Here is a 15547-nt window from a genome sequence, read left to right on the forward strand (position 1 = left end):
AGGGTGGTGGGGGGTGTTCTTAGTCTTCTATCAATTCGCATAAACTATGTTTGGCTTAATTTTTACTTTATTTATATACATGTTCTGATCTTGTTTTGTGGTTTGGGGAGTTTGCAGCCTGTGAGGTCAATGGTAGAGAACCTTCGTAGTAAGGGTTGGCCGAGTTCAGTCCCTTTAGCACCAAAAAAATTGAAGGCTGTTATGATGTGGGTGTGGTGGCTTCCACCTTTAACATCACACTTGGGAGGCTGAGGCAGGAGGATTGCCATGGGTTCTAGTCGGCCTGAGTACAAAGCAGGAACGTGTTATAGCTTTCCTGCAGATGTTATGTAGACAAGCTGGGTTTTGTAGCTTGCCCAGTTGCTTTGGAGAAAGCAACTTAAAATTATACCTTAAAATTATTTTTAAAAAATATTAAATTTTAGGTAATGTGTGAGTGTTTTTGTCTTAAAATATGAACTCTTTACCTTTTGGCATGTTGGGGATTTATTTCATAGTATGTGGAAGGGAGCACATATGTTGTTTTCCCCTCAGTACCCACCATGTTCTTTTCTGTCCATATTGGCCCAGCAGAGCTGCTCTGATAGCCCCTGTGCCCCGCAGGGCACAGGCTCTGGTTTTCATTGGCCCTCCTGTCCCCTGTGAGGACAGGTCCTTGGAGGTGGCTGTGCTGTGTGTGCCTCTGTCACCTGCAGCTGCCTGGGGTCCAAACACATGTGCTCTGAAGGTGCAAAGCCCTAGGATTGGGGAGCCACAGGACTGTGTTAGTGTCTCAGCTTCACTGTAGTTAGAGGTCAGACACCAGACACCTCTGCTCCCCACTTGTAACACTGGGGTCCTGTCTGCCTGGTTGTCGATGGATTCACTGAGATGATGCGGCCAGACCTAATGTGTGACGCAGTTTAGCTTCTTTGATGATTGGAGCTTAAAATCAGAAGGGTGTGTGTGTGTGTGCGTGTGCGTGTGTGTGTGTGTGTTATTGGAAAGATGGTAAGAGCACAAACAAACCTTGGAGTGCTTTCCTAGCTGCTGAATACACAGATGGGGGACACAGGAGGTGGGGCTTATTCATGTATGTTTGGGGTAGAAAAAGAAGGATTTTTGGAGAAAGGGGTTCTTCCTGTCACTCCAGAGATGCCATCTGGGCTCTTGTGAAGGAGGCGGCTGAGCTGGTGTGTGATTAGTACTGGAGGTTTGGACATCAGAGTCCCTGGCCTGTGGCCCCAAAGCTCCGCCCTCTCCCCCCAATGCCATGGAGGCTGCGCAGCTGTGAAAGGGTGGGTGTGAGGGTAGGTGTGAACACATTGAAACCCTGAACCTTGCTATGTGTGGTGTGATCGGAGTCTCACCTGAGCTGGTGCTGACCCTGTGAAGTAACAGTCCCTCCAGAGGGCTCAGGATTTTCTTGAAAACACATAGCATCGAGTTATAAATCAATAAAGGTCATTTTACTGAGCGTGACTGGGTGGTCTCTAATTCACCTACTCATTCATCAGCTAACAGGTGTGCAGAAAGGGACACAGCTTCTGCGGCTGGTGCTAGCAGGAGGCAGATACTAGTCAGCAGTGAGGTCAGCCCCCCAGGGCACAGGAGTGAGCCAGTGTCAGGTATACACTCACCTTCCTTCACTGCTGTCAAGGCTTCCATGGTGGGGCCAGCTTTGGACAGGTTCTGGGAACAGCCAGGCCACCGTGACAGAAGTGGCAGTGGTGAGAGTGATGGAAGCAGCCACAGAGGAGCCAGTTACACAGCCACCTTTTCTGAACTCGTCTTTCTGTGTAGTATTCTGAAGTTGCATAAGACGTGCAGGGTCCCAGGGCATGCTTTTAACTTGTAATGGAAAGTTTATTCAGAATTTACTAGACAAAATAGTTTCCTTTTTACAGATCAAGGGATGGATTTGGGGACCATTTCTCAAAAAGAGTCATGGTTGGAGTTTCAGATTGAACCACAAGAACCCATTAAAACCCCACTGGATAAGCCATTGCAGTTTGCAGCGAGTGAGAGTTTGGTCCTGTGCACAGACAGGGTGCCTGGGTGTTAGTGTTACCACAAACCCTAAGTTGCTGTGGGTCCTGCGCTCACATGGCACACTCTATTGCTTGCCGAAATAAGGTCAAAATATTTTTAGCAGATTATTCATGAAACCAAAAGAGCTGTCTGAGTCGTAGTGCGGCCTCCCTGGTGGGCTCACAGCAGGGCTGGCCACCACTGCCCAGCACCTTCACGCCCTCAGGAGCGCACACTCCCCTCTGCCTTTGCCATCCAGGCTCTCACTTGTGGCGTCCCCCAAACCAGCTGCGAGATGGTGAAAGAGTCCCAGAGGGTTTTGACCAAGGGATGACAAAAGTCAAAAACTTCCAAGAACCACCCCTGCTTGCAAAGATGACACATTTCCACAGTACAACTCTGGCCATCCCCAAAGGACTGAGCTCCCTTTGGGCCAGCTGACTATGTTCTGTGCATGCCTCCTGTCCTCTCCTTATGGCAGAGGGATGTCCCCTGCTCCCACACCACAGGAGAAAGGTCCTTGTTGAAGGAGAACCCACTAAGTCCTGAGAGTCTGTCCTGAGGCACAAAAAACAGACATTCATCAGTGGTTGGCATTCCAGGCCTTCTACACTCTGGGATGTTGACTACCTCATTTAAATTCCACAGTGGCCCCAACGAACTTCTGGAGACAGGCGCTCCCGTTCCAGAGTGTACCAGCAATTTCTACCAGGTGTCGGTCAGTGCCTGTTTTCTGTGCTCAGACTGACATCAGGAGCAGTCCCCCAGTATGGGACTGTGTAGTGGCCAACCAGGTTGAGGGGGTCACTCTTCCGGCCTTGGAGTGCTGTGCACCCCCTTCTTCAGATTTCAGCAGTGTTCACTGAAGGCCAGGCCCCTTCCTTCCACTCTGGTGACACATTGTGTTATCCTTGAACACTTGGGCAGCTTAGAGTTGAGTTTGCCAAGCTGTGGGAGTCAGACAGGGATGGGAGGCATCTGACCGCAGGCAGGGTTCCCATCCAAGCTGCACTTGGCCACGACTCTGGAGCCAGACGTGAGCCAGATGTGAGCCAGACGTGAGCCAGACGTGAGTGTGAGTGCTCCTCAGAGTTGAAAACCATTCTTGTGGAGCGCGGCTGGCTTTTGGTTTTGTGTTACTTGTTCCCAGGCTGCCAAGGTCTAGCCTGACTGTGGTTCTGGGAATGTTGGTGGTCACATTCTCCCTGTAGCTGATGGAACAGACTCCAGTCTCGGTGCACTTTCCAGACCCCTTTCAGCTTGTCCAGAAAGGCTGTGCTTAGTGTGGCTCGCCTAGCATGGGTGGCACGTGACTGCCTGAATGATAGTGAAATTGTCAAACACAAGTCCTAGTCTCCAGAGAGCACCTGTTTAACGGTTCCTACCAATATGATGGCACCTACCATCAGTCTGTGCTCCCCAAAGCTGTTGGGATCCCTTCTGTTTGGTTGCTACCTAGCCAGGGAACCTGACAGGTCACCTAACCCTGAATCCTTTGGGGATGACTCCCCTGCAGTGCAGGGAGGAGATGGTGTTCCTGCCTGGTGTGACCCGGGTACTCGGGAACCCAGAGTCCTGTGCCCCCGCCTGTTATCATTTCTTGCCAGTGTTCGGTGTGGGGCAGCGTGAGCCTTCAGGCTACTTGATTATTTTGAAGCCCTGGAAAGAGCTCTACAGTTGCTGAATCCCTTGAGTGGCACGGGTCTTGAAATGCTTGCATCTCCCCTGTGGGTACCAAGGCCTAGGCCCACTTCCTGGAGGAGAGCCCTGGGCACCACTGCAGCCCTCCCTGCAAGCCACAGTCCAGCCCTGGGGATGTTCATCTTCAGAGCCCCTCTTAATTCCAGAATGGAACTTACTGTGTACCCTAGGGTAGCTTCATGCTCAAAGCCATCCTCCTGCCTCAGCTCCCCGAGTGCTAGGACTACAGGCAGTCGCTTACTGTTGACCTCTTGAGCTACTCTGTGTGGCAGGATTTTTGTAAGGAACATTACTGTGTGTGTCTCTCTGTGTGTACATGTTTGTATACATGTTTGTGGTGTTTGTAGAGACCAGAGGCTGACATCAGGTGTCTCTCTCAGTTGCATTCCGATGAGACAGCCTCTGTCACTGCACCTGGAGCTCACCAGTTGGTTAGACTGGCTGAACAATTCCAGGATCCCACTACCGTGGCGTCCAGCAACCTTCCTATGGGTGCCGGGGATCTGAACTTGGAGCCCCATGCTTGTGCTGCAAGTCCTTTACAGCCAGCCATTTTCCCAGCCGTAAGGAGCATTTAAGTCACCCAGGAGTGAAGTCATGCAGACCTTTGTTTTTTTTAAAGGTCATATAACTCATACTAAGATGTGACGGCAGGGTGCTGACTGCAGGTGGGTGGCAACAGGAAGTAGCTGCATCACCACCCTTCTGGGAAGCCCCTGTGCTTTGCTTTTTCTCCCTGCTCCCTGCTGAGCCCCCAAGACCCGGCTCATTGGCCCTGTGTCTCTGAATGCTTAGACCTGAGCCTGGTATGACTCAGTGCAGGCGGCTCAGGGAGGACTGGGTTATTCTCTACTATCTTGGTTTCCTAGGTGACTTCCAGCTCCATGTTCTGTGATTTGTCACATGACACCTGTGGTCAAGGACAGGGTCCTCATGCTGGCGCTGGTCTACCACATAACAAGAAGTTATGCAGAAGGTGCTCAAAGAAAGCCTGACCACAGGGACCTGCCTGCTCCCAAGCCCTGACACAAGCCCCTAAAACTCCACTTCACCTCATGCTATTTAATATTTTTGAGACAAGTCCTTCCTAAGTAGCCTGTGCTGGCCTCTAACTCATGTTCCTTCTGCCTCAAGCCTCCCACATGCTGGAGTTGATTGCCACCCAGGTGTGAGCAGTGGCTTTTGAACTTTAGCTTCCCATGCTCGAGTACTTAGAAAAATCTCTGGATAGGCACGCCCAGTGGCTGCTGGTCCATGGCACTTGTGAGGCTTCTCGCACCCCCTCCTCTAAAGGGCCCTGGAATGCCTAGGGTCAGGTCCCAGGGTTTCATGCTGCTCTGCGTAGTGCAGTGTGACAGTGCTGTTGTCAGGCCTCCGCAGGACACCGCCTTCTGATTCCAGCTGAGTCCCGCCCTTACCAGCAGCCTGCGTGATGAGCAGATGCAGGAGAGCCTGGTTGTCATGGTAGCAGTAAATGGTGAACTGACGCACACCGCCGCAGCCATGGAGACAGCAGAGTCACTGCTGCATCTTCAGGGTGCGGGCCTGTCCTCAGAGCCGTCCCGCCCACCAGAGGGCAGGTGCCTGGTGCCTGAGAGACACCCATGGAAGAGCATTTGCCCTGTCCATCCCCCATAAGCAGACCGAAGGCAGGTGTGGGTGACATTCTCAGGAGCATGCACTAACTTCTACATTTAGAGATCAGGCCATGCCGGCCCCCAAGGAGCTGGTTCTCACACGTTCAGGTCACGAGTTCCCTTGTCAGACTGGTGACGCTTGTGAGAGAGAGAGTCTTTTCTAGAATAATGGCTTTCAAGGACAGAATGAAATATGTAGGCTGACAGACAAAACCAGTCATACTGAATTACAGCCATCAAAATACCAAATCAAATATGTAACATGGAATAAAGGATTCTTCACCACATGTAATTACAAGGTCCTGTAGGGGGGTGATGTAAATTACTCTGTGGTGCTGGTAAGGGCTGCTGTGGCATAGGGACAGGGTCACCCCATTGGCCATGGCACCACTGACCTTGCCTTGTTCCTGCCCAAGTCTGCAGTCTCTGGGCTGAAGGGGCTAGAAGCTCCAGCCTTTGGGCATACCAGACCCTCCATCAGGGATGGCCTCTGTCCTCAGGGCCAACTGGGCTTCTTGCCACCAGGGACTCCAGTGAGGACTGGGACAGACAGGGCCATGCAACTCTAAGATGACTCTAGGTGCCAGGTTTTGGTTCCTGAGGAGGCAATGGGCCAGAGTCTGTGGGCTTCTCAAAGGGGCAGGGCCATCAAGAGAAGGATCTTGGGGACTGGGTTCAGCACAGTTGGTAGAGTTGATGTAGCATGCTGGAGGCCCTGGATTCAATTCCCAGCACTGCATAAATATGGTGGTATACACCTATAATCCAACACTGGAGGGGTGGAGCCAGGAAGACCAGGAATTCAAGGAGACCAGCCTGGGCTGCATGAGACTATCAGAAAAAAACCCGAAGACTGTAGGCACAGTGCAGCAGGCCTGGGGTGAGCGTGCACTAGAGGGGACCCAGCACACGCAACGGCCCCTGATTCCTGCTGTTCTTGCCCTGTGTCCGTGGCATGCTCTGAGTGCCAGGCAGCAGCCATGCAATGAAGGCCTGTGGTGGGGTTCTGAGCCCGTGAGGTACCAGAGCCAGACCCACAGACTACAGGGGAGCCGAGAAGCTGTAGGTGGGAGGCGGAAGCCTAGCTGGGGTGTGCAGGTGTGTCTAGAAGGGTGTGATTATTGTGCTGGGTGGAGGGATGGGCAGCCCACAGCTATGGAGGAGCACCCCAGTCGGTTCCAGGACAAGTGTACCAGGACGGAGATGGTGGTGTATGCCCTCACAAGTGTCAGCCCAGCCTCTGTGTTATCCAGAGTGAGTTTGAAAAGTACTGAGGTGGCAGGCCGTGGTAGTCCCTACAGAAGCTTGGAGGCTGCACTGTGGGCCAAGCCGCCACTTGTGTATCTAGAAGACATGTTTTATACGGATTGCCTCTGAGTCATGGCATTCTCTGTCTCCTGTAAGAACTTTTGATCATCAAGGTTTTAGAAAATACCGGACGTGACAGCTGTGGCCTTGTCCCAACTCCCACCATGGTAGGAAACAGGGCCCCTTTGCTCAGTGGCCCCCGCTCACATTGCTGGTCGAAAAAGTTCCCGAGGAACTATGCGGAGGGACCAGGTCAGGCGAGGAGGAGCAACCTGAAGGACGGCCCCAGCAAGCTCCTGTTTCTGTTGCTATGCCTGTAATGAGAGGGTACATGGGTTTCCTGGAAGGCAGTGTGACCTTCCCTGGGAGTAGTTTGTGGTGGGGTCACCTTCCCGCAGCAGGGCTCCTAGAACAGGAGCTGTCAGTGCCCATCCACTTCCTGACTGCCCCGGGAGGTGTGAGTTAGGCTTTCCACCCAGCGCTACCTTATGTCTCTCAGGAAGCTAGTTCACCCAGGACACATCTGCTCACAATGCTACCCCAGTAGTAAATGGCCTTCCAACATCCAGCAGCGCTTCTTGGTTCCACTGTGAGAGATACCGGGCAATACCTAGCTGTGACATGCCTGTGTGCTGAGCCACAGGATTCCTGTAGGACCTTCCCTAGGGGCCTCAAAACATGATTGTGCTTAAAAGCAGAATGATCAACAATGTAGTCTGGGCTGTTACCCACCTACCTGCTGCACACCTTCACGGATGTCGTGGGGGTCTGGGTCCACCTGGCTACTCTTGTTGCATTGTCTGGCCAGCCACGAGAGTCATGAGTTGGGAGGCTTAGGCCCTCTAGCAACGAGGGCTTGGATCAGACCTGTGCTGGGGAACTGGGCATCCCAAGGTGTCCTGCAGGGTGCTCACAGGACCCTCCAGAGACCCAGTCCTCCCTCCCTCCCCATCCTAGAGCCATGCCCCTTGTTCTGTGTTTGCGTTTCAGTCTGTGGCTCCTGGCTCCTGATCGAAGGGGCACAGCAAACAAGCTAGCTCTTTGAAGCACAGCTCTGTCCCTCAGGGGACCACCCGCCCAGCCTGTGGTCTTGCCTTTCCCTCCCCTCACTAGCTCTCCCTTGTCCTCGTCCTTACTTAGAGGGAGGGTGGGATGAGAGTACTGGGGCCAGGGGGCTGCTGGCTGGGGCAGGAGGGTGTGGCCCTGGGGCCGGGTGTCCCAGCATGCTCTGCCACCCTCCTGTGAGAAGCCTGTGAGATAGTAGCCCCCCACACCCCACCTCTTGAGGGCCTGTGCTGCAGAACGCTCAGTCACAGGCGCTTCTCTTGGCGTCTGCCACAAATACGAAATCTTTTGGTCTCCTGGACCCAGTTGCTCATACAGGAAGTCAATGACTCATTCACCGTGCTTTCTTTTTGCCATTTGAGATGTGGCTCTAAAAATGGATTCCTAAAACAAACGTGCTAAGTGATCAGCAAGTCAGCAAACAGTGGGTGCCTGCGTTGTCCCTGGCACTGTGCTGGGTTTGGGCCTCGGGAGCCTCACTGCCAGGGTTCCCACTCCAGGGAACGATATCCAGCCAAGGGATGTGTAGTACCGAGAGGCGGTATACTCCCTCCCGGCCTCCCTCCCCCCAGGACCCTCCAACCATGAGGATCCAGAGACTCCAGGGTGAAAGGCAAGATTTGCCTTCCTGGTCCCACAGGGTTTCCCAAGCAAGACAGAAAGACCTGGAAACACATTCAAAACAAGCCAAGGAGACTGGTTGCCAGAGGGGTGTGTGTGTGTGTGTGTGTGTGTGTGTGTGTGTGTGTGTGTGTTGCTTGGGGCTGGGGGAGAAGGAAGCACGGTGTGGGGGCAGGCAGAGTCTGGAGGATGGAGATGGCAGAACAGCCCCACGGTAGCTCTCCATCTGGCAGCCTGCCTTCCAGAGGTGAAGTGCAGTCGTAGGTGTTGGAGTCAGGACTTGGGATCAGGTCCTTGTCAGGCGGGCAGTGAAGTCTGGGTGGGTTCTGGCTCCCTGACATGAGTGGGCACCTATACTCCTTCTTTGACCCCTTTCTTCCATCTTGGTCAGGGCCGAGAGCCCGCACCAAGGAGCCTCGGCCGTCTCCTGCCCTGCTTCTGTCCCTCGGGACTTCTGAGTGCTAGCTAATGCAGAGCCAGCTCCCCTCCCGGGTCTTGGCTCTGACTCTCCTGGTTGTTTGGAGGTGTGTACTTGAGACTCCCTGGGAGTGATAAAAATAGGCTTCTGATGTCTCCTGGGGCTCAGGGGCCCACAGAGGGGCCACAGCACTTACCTCAGGAACACTTACATGCCCCTGATAGGTGATTTTTCTATTCCGAGTGACTTCCTATGATGTGGCCGCATTTCCATTATTGCCAGAAGTATTGAGGAGGTCTCTCAAGTGCTCACGTTTTGTGAATATGCCCCCTGTGCATTTCCTTGTGGCCTTTATTCTGCTGTAGCAATTAATGCTTCTCCTTGGTTCCCACGGTAGATGCAGAGGGGCAGGCTTTGGGGTGACTGAGAAATGGATCTCTCATGGCAGTGGTAGGCCTAGGTAACCAGGATCCCTCAGCTGCGGTGGAGGATGGGAGGCCCCTGGACTCAGAGTGCTCCTTCCACCACCTGTGTTCCAGGAACTGCAGAACAAAGCATGACTATTGGGCTCCACACAGTGTCCCTGGATGGTTCTTGACCAGGTTACCTGGGTTTGCTTTTAAACCTCCTGTAGGCAGGTAGAGAGCACTGGAGGGCAGGAAACCCTTTGCCTGGCTCTTGGTTCAGCATCCTTCGACCTGAAGGAAGGGGATAAGTTTGTGGAGCTGATCTGTGCTGTGTCCTGGTCAAGGTCTCTAGAGGGCAGGATGGCATGCAGCCTGCTGAATTAATGAAAGCAGGTGTCTTCCTGCTCGGTGATGTTCCTGCAGAAATGTGGAGAGCTGCTTGAGAACACCAGGGTTTTTTTTGTTTTGTTTTGTTTTTTTTGTCTTTTTGAGATAGGGTCTCCCTGTAGTCCCAGCTGACCTGAACTCACTATGTAGATACCCGGCTGAGAACACCATGTTTTTGATGTCCTCTGTCAGTAGCCTGCTCCTGGCATGTCAGGGGCACAGGACAGGGCTGTTGGAGGGATATATGTTTTCAAAGTCTGTTAGATGTGTCATCTCTGAAGTCACATTATCATAGATGAGACACCTGATGGCTCCCAGATGGGCCAGCTCAACGACACCCAGAACGCTTAGCTTTCTCATAGAAAATAAAATAGAGAGCAGGCAGGCCACAGGCACTGAGCTTCCCACCCCACGTCCAGTGGGAGCAGCTGCTATTTTGGGGTAGAAACTTCGTCCCAGTCACTGTCAGTAGGGACTGCGGATGGTTTAATTCTTGAAACAAACATTTGATTGAAAAGTAAAAGTAGTTTCTATCAAACAAGTACTTAGCTGTATTTTTTTCTAAGTCTGTAGTTTGTTCACTCCTGGAGTTAAGTTGGTGTGACATTTTCCCACAGCTAATTACAAGTAGCCCAGTGTCTTGGTGCATGCCCCTGACTGGCACATGCCCCACGAGAGATGTGGGGCAGGGCGTCGCTGTAAGTTTGAGGCTAGCCTGTTCTACACAGTTCAGGTCAGCCATGACTGCATAGCAAGACCTTATCTCAAAAAATCAAACCGAAACAAAAGGATTTAAATGCAGCAGGGAGGACCACCTAGGCACATTTGACACATCACAGATGAGCCTCACTCCACCCTGTGTGCCTTGTCTCCTTACTGGTGATTTGTGATGCTCCATCACTTCAGGTCTGTATTGACATGGGCAGCACAGATTTGCTAACCCAGAGGTCACCCCAGCTTGCCCTTAGCTAGTGGTTGGGTTAGCATCCAAATGCTACCCCTGGAAATGTGTCTTGGCCCATTGCAGAATGAGGCTCTTGAGAGCCCATGTGAGGCCACGCAGCCTGTGGAAGCCACACGATGGTGCACATACAGTGAGTGTTGCAGGGACCAGGTGTGTGCACATGTGATCACACATGTGCACGTGTTATACATCACTGGGGGGGTCAGGAAAAATGGACTTTCTGGGCTTCAGCTTCCTTAAGTAGTGGTGGGGGGGTCCATTGGACGTTTCTGGGATGCTTCTGCACCCTCTCGGATCTTGGGCAGACAGACAAGATGACAGCAAGCGTGGCAGACTGACACTGGGATGGGCATAAAGGGAGGTGGTGATGAAGGGGAGTATAGTGGTCCCGCTGGCTGGCAGCTCCTCACCTGGGCCTGGAAGGGGACACTGGCTAGGGCTAGCTGGGCAGGGTTGTAATGTGCAAGTTCTAAAGTGTAGGAGTCCTTAGAGTATAGCATGAAAGACTGAGTTCCTGAGTACTGGGTGCAGGCCTTGGTGCCAGGCTGGGTGCTGAGGAGCCGTGATCTGACACTCAGACCACGTGTCAGAGGCTTCTGTGCTGGTCCGTGCGTGATCAGATGGGTTCTCCAGCTGGGTCAGTGCAGGGAGGTGGTGGAGTAAGGCACACTGTGCAGTTTCCTGAGGGGGCCAAGCCCCTCCACACTGATGAAATGGGAGCCCAGGGAAAGACGTCTAGCTGTGAACACAGTATGGAGTCTGAGAGCCTTAGGTGAGAAGGGGAAGGCTATGCAGAGGAAGCCCCTCCCAAAGACCTGGGCAGAGCAAGGACAGGGCCCCAGAGTGGGGAATGGTTTGGGAAAGAAGGGTGTAGCACAGTGTCACAGCCCAGCAAACAGTCAGAGGCAGACACTGCAGGATCTTTTAGTCTGGCAGGTAGGGATCCCTGTGATGAGGTGGGGTGCACAGGGGTGGGATGAGGCTGTGGAAATGTGTGAGCAGAAAAGGTAGACAGGATGGGAAGTGTGGGTCTAAGGACCCAAGGGGCAGGTGAAGGTTGGGCCACGTACCCGGATGTGAGGAATAAGCCTGTGTGTGAGTCTTCATCCCTGGTAACTAGCTTCTCCGGTCTTTTCCAGTTCATGCTCCTCCTTCTTCATCACCGGCACCCCTCCAAGGATATGCCTTCAAGCCTCCTCCACGGCCCGACTTTGGGACCTCCGGGAGAACAATCAAGCTACAGGCCAATTTCTTTGAAATGGACATCCCCAAAATTGACATCTATCACTACGAACTGGACATCAAGCCGGAGAAATGCCCTAGGAGAGTGAACAGGTATCCCAGCCCACCTGCTCGTCTTTCTGCTTGTTGGGGACGGTGGTGGGGGTGGGGCACCTACCAGGTCCTCAGCTATCTTCCAACTCTCCCATGAAATTGCTATCATGTTTTTAAAAATAGTTTTGGCATTGAGAAGTAATTTGAGTACTGTGAAATGCCTACATTGTAAATGCCTAGGTTAATGAGTTTTGACAGGTGTATATACCCATCATCTTCTGCTAGTCAGTCGCTCCTTAAAAGCCACGCAGGGTTCCTACCTCTGTCGCTAGAGATTATTTCCTGCCCATAGAAGCCATGCAGTGAGGTGTCTCCCTTTGGCCTTGACTTCTTTCGTCCAACATTACTTGAGACTCACCTGTGTCGTTCAGCGTATCATAGCTAGCGTTAAGGAATTTCTCATTTCATTTTGTGTGTGTGGTGTGTGGGATCCTAGTCCAGCAGGCCTCTAGGATCCCAGCTCTACCAGTCTGCCATCACTCCCACCTGACATTTACACAGGGTGGGGATCTGAAGTGTAGCTCTCATGTGTGCATCGAGAGTGCTTTCTGCACTGAGCCGTCTCCCCAGCCCTTGTGGATTAGGTAATGCACCATTTCTCCTTCCTGTCAGACACCTGGGTGCTTTGGGCTTTGGCTTTTACAAATGAAGCTGCCGTGAAGATTCTTGTTTAAATCTTAATAAAAAAAATTTTCCAATTTATTTTGGATTTACTTATTTTTATCTTATGTGCATGAATGTTTTGCCTGCATGTATGTAAGTGCAACTATGCATGCAGTGTCCTCAGAGGCCAGAAGAGGGCATCAGATCCCCTGGATCTAGGGTTAATGAATTGTTACTCACCAAGTGGGTGCTGGGAACTGAACCCGCGTCCTCTGCAGGAGCAGTCAGTGTTCTTAACTGCTGAGCCAGCTCTCCAGCCCCTTGCTCAAATCTTTGGCAGCTCACAAAATCCTAACTCACCAAATCATTGATGAGCACTTTTGAGGATAAATTTTATGAGTATGTGAATGATATGCTAATGAAGCTGTTAACATTTTTCATTAGTTTTAACAAGATGATTTTGCTTCTTTGTAGTTTAGAGTATATTTTATTTCTTTGATGTGCCTTAACACAGTGGGGAAGAAACACAGCAGCTGAACATGGGCATTACAGAGGCCATCCTTTACTGATCTTGGGTGTGAAGCAATCAGTCTTTTTTTTTTTTTTTTTTTTTTTTTTTTTTTTTACCTAACATGGGGATTACAAAGGCCATCCTTTTCTGGTCTTGGGTTTGAAGCAATCAGTTTTTTTTTTTTTTTTTTTTTCTTTTTCTTTTTGGGCTTTTGAGACAGGGTCTCCCTGTAGCCCCAGCCATCCTGGAACTTACTATGTAGACCAGGCTAGCCTTGAACTCACAGAGATCCACCTCCCTGTATGCTGGGACTAAAGGTGTGTACCACCACACCTGATGCAGTCTTTAAGATGAGGAGCTAGCTGTAGGATTTCTAGAGGAAGTGCTCTCATCTTTGTAGTGGAGACCATCCCCATGGTACAGTAGGGTTCTGTTGCAGCTGAGAGCTGAGCTGGTCGTCAGTCATACTTTTCCATTTTTCATGCTAATATGATAAGTTAGGATTTTTTTAAATCAACCATGCATCTCTGAGAGTCAAAATGTAGTTCTTTCTGTAATAGTGCTGAGTTGTGTCTGGGGGACATTACGTCTGTAATTGTTTTCTCTTGTCAGGTCTCCATTTCAGAGTGTGTAGCATATTAATTCCATAAGTTACAAGGCGTTCCCCTCTCTGCATACTGAAAGAGCAAAGTATAAGATATTCGGGATTGGGGAGGTGGCTCAGCAGATGACACACTTGCTTCACAAGCATGAGTACCTGTGTTCAGATCCCCAGGGCCCCCTGTAAAGCCAGGCAGAGTAGCACATGTGATCCCAGTGCTTCTGATGAGATGAAAGTGGAAAGAGCAGAAGCCACTGGCCAGCTCCGGAGCAAGACCCAAAGGAGGAAGGCAAGGGCTTACACTTGGAGTTGTCCTCTGACTCATACACGCAGTGACATGTATGTTCATGCACTCCCATGTGGATGAAAAGAGCAAAGTGTAAGGTGTGTCTTTCTACCATTAATTGTTGACTGAGCTTGTTATTGAAACTGTTTTAGCTGGAGTTGTGTTTGTAGGAAACTTAATTTTTTCCTTCTGTATCAGGGTTATCCATTTTCTCTGTTCCATTTTGTGTCAGTTTGGGGAGTTTGTTTTCTATGGATTCTGTCCAAGTAATCAAAGTTATTGAATTTTTCTAGCAGAAAGTTGTTAGTTGTGTTCTTTCAGAGTCCAGAGCACCTGAAGTGGAAGTCCCTGTTTTAGCCCAGTTCTTCTGTTTGTTTGTTTGTTTGTTTGAGACAGGGTCTCCCTGTAGCCCCAACTGGCCTGGAGCTCATGGTATAGACCAGGCTGGCCTTGAACTCACAGAGATCCTCCTGCCTCTGCCTGAGTGCTGGGATTAAAGGCGTGCGTCACCACACCTGGCTCAGCCCAAATATTTTAAATTAGTAATTTTCTTCTTTTTCTTCCTAATCAAGTTTTCTAAGAGAATTGCAACTTGTTCATCTTTGCTGCTAACTAATGTTTGTTTTGTTGATTTTTCTCCCCCTTTTTCCAAGTCTTTCTCCCCTCAAGGTCGGTGTTAACCCTCCCTTCTTTTGCAGCGCATTTTGGGCATCAGTTTTCCTCTAAGCCTGGTCTCCCTGTGAGCCACATATTCTGATCTGTTTCATCCTGATTTTCATTCAGTTTACGTTTTCCTTGTGAATTCTTTAACCTACTGGTTTATAGACGTATACTGTTTTTATTTCTATCTACTGGAAGATTAAAAAAAAGATACTCTGTTATCCTTATTTAAATTTAATTCTTTTACAGTCAAAACAGACATTCTTTATTACTATTGTTTCATGTGTATGCGTGCTTTGCCTGTGTGCACATAAGTGCCTACATGTGTGCAATGCCCATGGAGGTCGAAAGAGGGCTTTGGATCCCCTGAAGCTGGAGTTACGGGTGGTTGTTAGCCACCATGTGGGTGCTGGGACCCAAACCCAGGTCCTCTGCAAGAGCAGCCAGTGCTCCTAACTACCAAGCTATCTCCCAGCTCCAAAACACATTCTTTAAGATTTCAGTGTTTTGAGACTTAGGAGAGACAGAGACAGAGACAGAGACAGAGACAGAGAGAGAGAGAGAGAGAGAGAGAGAGAGAGAGAGAGAGAGAGAAATACACATAAACATTCTCTGTGTGTAGGGATGTCTTCTGAGTCTTGGGTCAAGGTTGTTGATGGTATTAATCCAGTTCTTTATAGCCTTTAATTTTTTTGGTATAAGTTGATGTGGCTTTTCTTCTCTTTCCCATTAGTATTTTCTGTTTATGCTTCAAGTATTTTGAAGCCATGTTAATAGATATTGTCTACAATTATCTATAATTGTTGTCTTTTTAAAAATATTTTATTTTTTTTATTTTATGTTATGCATGTATTGCCTGCATGTAGGTAAGTGCACCTGTGTTGTGCAATGCCCACCGAGGACAGAAGAGACTGTCAGATCCCCTGAAACTGGAGTTACAGACAGTTGTTTGTTGCCATGTGGGTGCTGGGATCCGAATCCAGGTCTTCTACAAGAACAGCCAGTGTTCTTAACCCCTGAGCCATCTCTCCAG

General features: G+C 50.4%; 1 protein-coding gene across 1 annotated transcript in view; it reads left to right on the forward strand.

Moving 5' to 3' along the window:
* Positions 1-11211: 11211 nt before the first annotated feature.
* Positions 11212-15547, forward strand: part of Ago2 (argonaute RISC catalytic component 2) — a 45548-nt gene continuing 41212 nt past the window's right edge. The window contains exons 1-2 of the mRNA XM_008851066.2: positions 11212-11290; positions 11658-11853. Coding sequence (XP_008849288.2) covers positions 11227-11290; positions 11658-11853 — 260 coding nt within the window. The 5' untranslated portion in view covers positions 11212-11226. The remainder of the gene's footprint in view (positions 11291-11657; positions 11854-15547) is intronic.

This window comes from Nannospalax galili, unplaced genomic scaffold (genome assembly GCF_000622305.1).
Source record: "Nannospalax galili isolate Female #2095 unplaced genomic scaffold, S.galili_v1.0 scaffold525, whole genome shotgun sequence".
NCBI classification, from domain to species: domain Eukaryota; kingdom Metazoa; phylum Chordata; class Mammalia; order Rodentia; family Spalacidae; genus Nannospalax; species Nannospalax galili.